Raw genomic sequence first — 3,715 nt, forward strand, 5'->3', positions numbered from 1 at the left:
CTTTTAGTATGGTTTCCACGCAATCCTTTATAAATGAGACCCCAGTTCTTTTCAAAATTAGCTCTGCCAAATTTAAATACCTTGGTATTTGGATTACTCACAGTCACAAAGATACAGATACAGATACAGCAAACTTTTTGCCTCTCCTGGTGAACCTTAAGAAGGACATCGCTACATGGGCATCCCTGCCTCTATCCCTGGGGGGTAGAATCAACGTGATCAAAATGACAATATTGCCCAAATTACTTTATCTATTTCAGAGCGTGCCAGTGTTCCTCACCAGGACTTTCTTTACAAATTTAAATAGTGAATTGTCGTCCTTTATTTGGAATAAAAAACATCCACGAAGACGACATTTAGAGCTGGGATACCAGCTCTAAAAAGAAACTTTTTTTGAAAATTTACTTCCATCCCAAAACTTCACCTTTTTAATTTTGATGCCTTTCCTTTTAAACAAAACCCTGAATTATTACTTTTTTTATTTACATTTTCTCTGTCATCCCAGCCCCAAAACCTATCATTAGACCAGCCTTAATGTACCCTCTCTGTTTATTCATTGTTTGATCTTCAGCCCTCCATTCCCCTCTTTCCCACTTTTGCATTTTTTCCATATCAGGCACAGAACATAGCAGACACAGAGTGTACCCACCTGTGAGTGCATGCACCCACCTGCCTGTTGTATTACAACTATGCACCACACAGTACATCTCAGACACCCTAAGGATGCTGTCAGGGTCGCCTGATACATTCATGCAACATAACACCAGATTAAATGAGAACCATGTACTCTGGATTTGACCTAATCTCAAGATGAGTGAGTCTCTGTCAACTTTTGTACCAAAACACGTTCAGCTGTTGAGCCTCAAGAAAATCACTGAGATAAAATTTCACAAAACACCCTTGAACAGTAATGGAAATACAACACTGAATTTGAACCAAACCATGTCCTGTGATTTATTCTGTTGTTAAAAGTAAATAAAACATTTACTTTGTCAAAAAACTCCTTGATTGATTTGACTACGTTGGTCAAAGTGACTCAACAATGTGAGAGACTGAGGTAATGAAAGAAATGATCTTATTTCTAAAAGTGTTCGTCATTAAAGAGCAAAAAACAAGTAGTACTGATGCACAGTACTACTTGTTTTTTGCTTTTTAATTGTTGAATGTTATTTAAAAGACTTGAACGTTTGTGTTGGTGGTCCAGGTTTCAAGTAATTATGGAGGTGGCTGAGGACATGGCGATCGACATCCCCCACATCTTTCTGTACCTGGCTGAGCTGATCACTCCTATGCTGCATGAAGGAGGCATCCCCATGGGAGAACTTTTCAAGTTAGCTCCAGGACACATCTGCATTTAAAGACAAAATTATTGTTGTTTTTAATTATTTACTTTGATTTGTAATTTCCACTGATCTCTTTGGTTTCAGGGAGATTTCAAAACCTCTGATTCCTTTGGACAAAGCTGGAGTCCTGCTGGTCCACATCCTTACATTACTCTGCAAAGAAATGGTGAGTTTATCATTGTATGTAAAAGTTTTAACCCTGTTTAAAACAAACATCTTTATCACTGTTTATTGATTGATTTAAGGATCTTTATATATTTGTGTCAGTGAGGTGTACTATATTTTACTATGTTTATCCATCACTCTTCAAACGTGCACATTCCTCCCATCAGAGCCATAAAAAAGCTGGCACAATGTGGAGGGAGTCAGGCCTTCAGTGGACCGACTTCCTGCCTGAGGATGTAGACATCAACAAGTTTGTTACAGAACAGGTGAGTTTTCTCATTAACCAATCAAGTCTATAACAAATGGCACATTTTTGACTCAGATTGAATCTGATTGTGCATAATTTGAAATTGAATGCATTGGTTTGAAAAAGAGTTTTACTTGAAACAGAATTTAATGATTTGAATCTGAATTAATTTGCTTTGAAACTATATTTTGGTTTATTATGACCGTGTTATACACATTATACATTATACAGTGGATTGCATCAACTCTGTTACATTACGGAAGGGAAACTTCACCAAAGTGAAACATAAATCTGTGGATCTGTGTTTGATTACTCTGCCTGGCTTTCCCAAGGACCAGGATGTGACACAAAAATCTGAATTATGGAACTGAAAGTGAAAGTAGTCAAACTGAATTTTTAAAAAACTAAAATACAGTTTCAAAGCAAATTAATTCAGATACAAAACTTTAAATTCAGTTTCAATTTAGTAAAATTATTTTTCAAACCAATGCATTCAATTTAAAATTCTGCACATTCAGATTCAATCTAATTCAAATTCATTTCCTGCTGGCACAAGATTTATCCCATAAGGATTGGTCGATAAGATTCTGACATTTCTAACATCATGAGTGCTTTATGTTTTAGATGTATAATCCTTTGAACATATAAACTGAACATTATAGTGTTAAAACAAAGCATAGTCTTACAGTGGACTTTTCATTGAGGGCTACAGATGTGTTTGAAAGAGCTGCTCTTGTGTTGGCAGAACGTTGAGTTCACTCTGGGCGACGAGTCTGAGAAGAGCAGGAAGGAGATGAGCTCTGCAGAGCTGACCAAGCAGCTGGACCGCTTGATCCAGGATAAGGCCAACAACCAGAGGGTCTTTGACTGGGTGGAGGTATGGATCTGGATGCATCTTTGTCTCACTTTATTTCAGAGGCCTTTCTTACAAGTTTCAGATTTAGGTTCTTTTATTTATTTATTTTCTTTGGGGGGGTTCCTTCAGTCCTGTGCAGGGATCTTTCTCCAGCTTTAGTTTTCTTAGTGGTGTAGTTAATTCAACGTATACAGACATTGACTCACTGCTTTTATTGGAGCCAAGGCTGATGTTTTTACTGGAAAGGATGAGAAATGTCATGTGACTGACAGCTGCAGACTGTGCTAAAGCAAACAGAAAAGTTGTTTCTGATCAGGCTCAAATGGAATTGTTTTCTCGTTGCTGTTTGTCATTAATATCACATTTTGGTTGACATGTAGATTTTTCTGTGTATAGGCCAACCTGGATGAGCAGCATACATCTTCCAACATGTTTGTCAGAGTGCTGATGACCTGCATCTGTCAGTCAGCAATCATCTGTGAGCAAATCTACACTTTGCTTCCCTGCTGTAAAAAGACAAGTAGATCAGTTCGAGCTCAGCACCTGAGTGTTTTATTTATTTATTTACTTACTTATTTATTTATTTTCTTCCAGGTGAGAACCCGTACAAGGTGGACGGAGAGCAGATCAAGCAGAGATCCAAGCTGCTGCAGAGATACCTGAAAGATGAGCAGAAGGAGCTGCAGGCTCTCTATGCCCTGCAGGCCCTCATGGTGCAGATGGAGCAGCCCGCCAGTAAGCTAAAGTTTGGTTTGGTGGTAGCTGAGAGTCGTTCACAGAGCTTAATCTGAGCATGGAATAAAAAAACGCATGAAAGGAATACTAAGGGTTCTTAACCTTTTTGATTTGTTGAACATAACACACAACATAAGATAAGACCCAGTTATTACCAATGTACAGATCAAAATATAATTATTCTAAATCTTGTTTAAATTTGTATTGTATTTGTATTATAACTGAATTAAATACACTTACAGTATAAAAGTAAGACTCCTGTCAAATAATCACAAGACATGATAATGACACACACTTTTTATATTGTAACCTGCCCATAATAATTATTTGAACAAGTACAACAGACCACTCATCAGCACAACTATATAT

At 37.4% G+C, this 3,715-nt stretch overlaps 1 protein-coding gene across 1 annotated transcript in view; it reads left to right on the top strand.

The window, feature by feature from the left end:
* eif4g1b (eukaryotic translation initiation factor 4 gamma, 1b) overlaps positions 1-3,715 on the top strand; it is a gene marked incomplete at its 5' end in the record, with an annotated part of 130,333 nt that overhangs the window by 123,093 nt on the left and 3,525 nt on the right. Inside the window, 6 exon segments of the mRNA XM_014026429.1 lie at positions 1,205-1,330; positions 1,428-1,509; positions 1,676-1,774; positions 2,501-2,632; positions 3,008-3,089; positions 3,206-3,346. Of these exon segments, the coding sequence (XP_013881883.1) occupies positions 1,205-1,330; positions 1,428-1,509; positions 1,676-1,774; positions 2,501-2,632; positions 3,008-3,089; positions 3,206-3,346 (662 nt within the window).

The sequence above is a fragment of the Austrofundulus limnaeus genome, unplaced genomic scaffold (assembly GCF_001266775.1).
Source record: "Austrofundulus limnaeus strain Quisiro unplaced genomic scaffold, Austrofundulus_limnaeus-1.0 Scaffold553, whole genome shotgun sequence".
NCBI classification, from domain to species: Eukaryota; Metazoa; Chordata; class Actinopteri; order Cyprinodontiformes; family Rivulidae; genus Austrofundulus; species Austrofundulus limnaeus.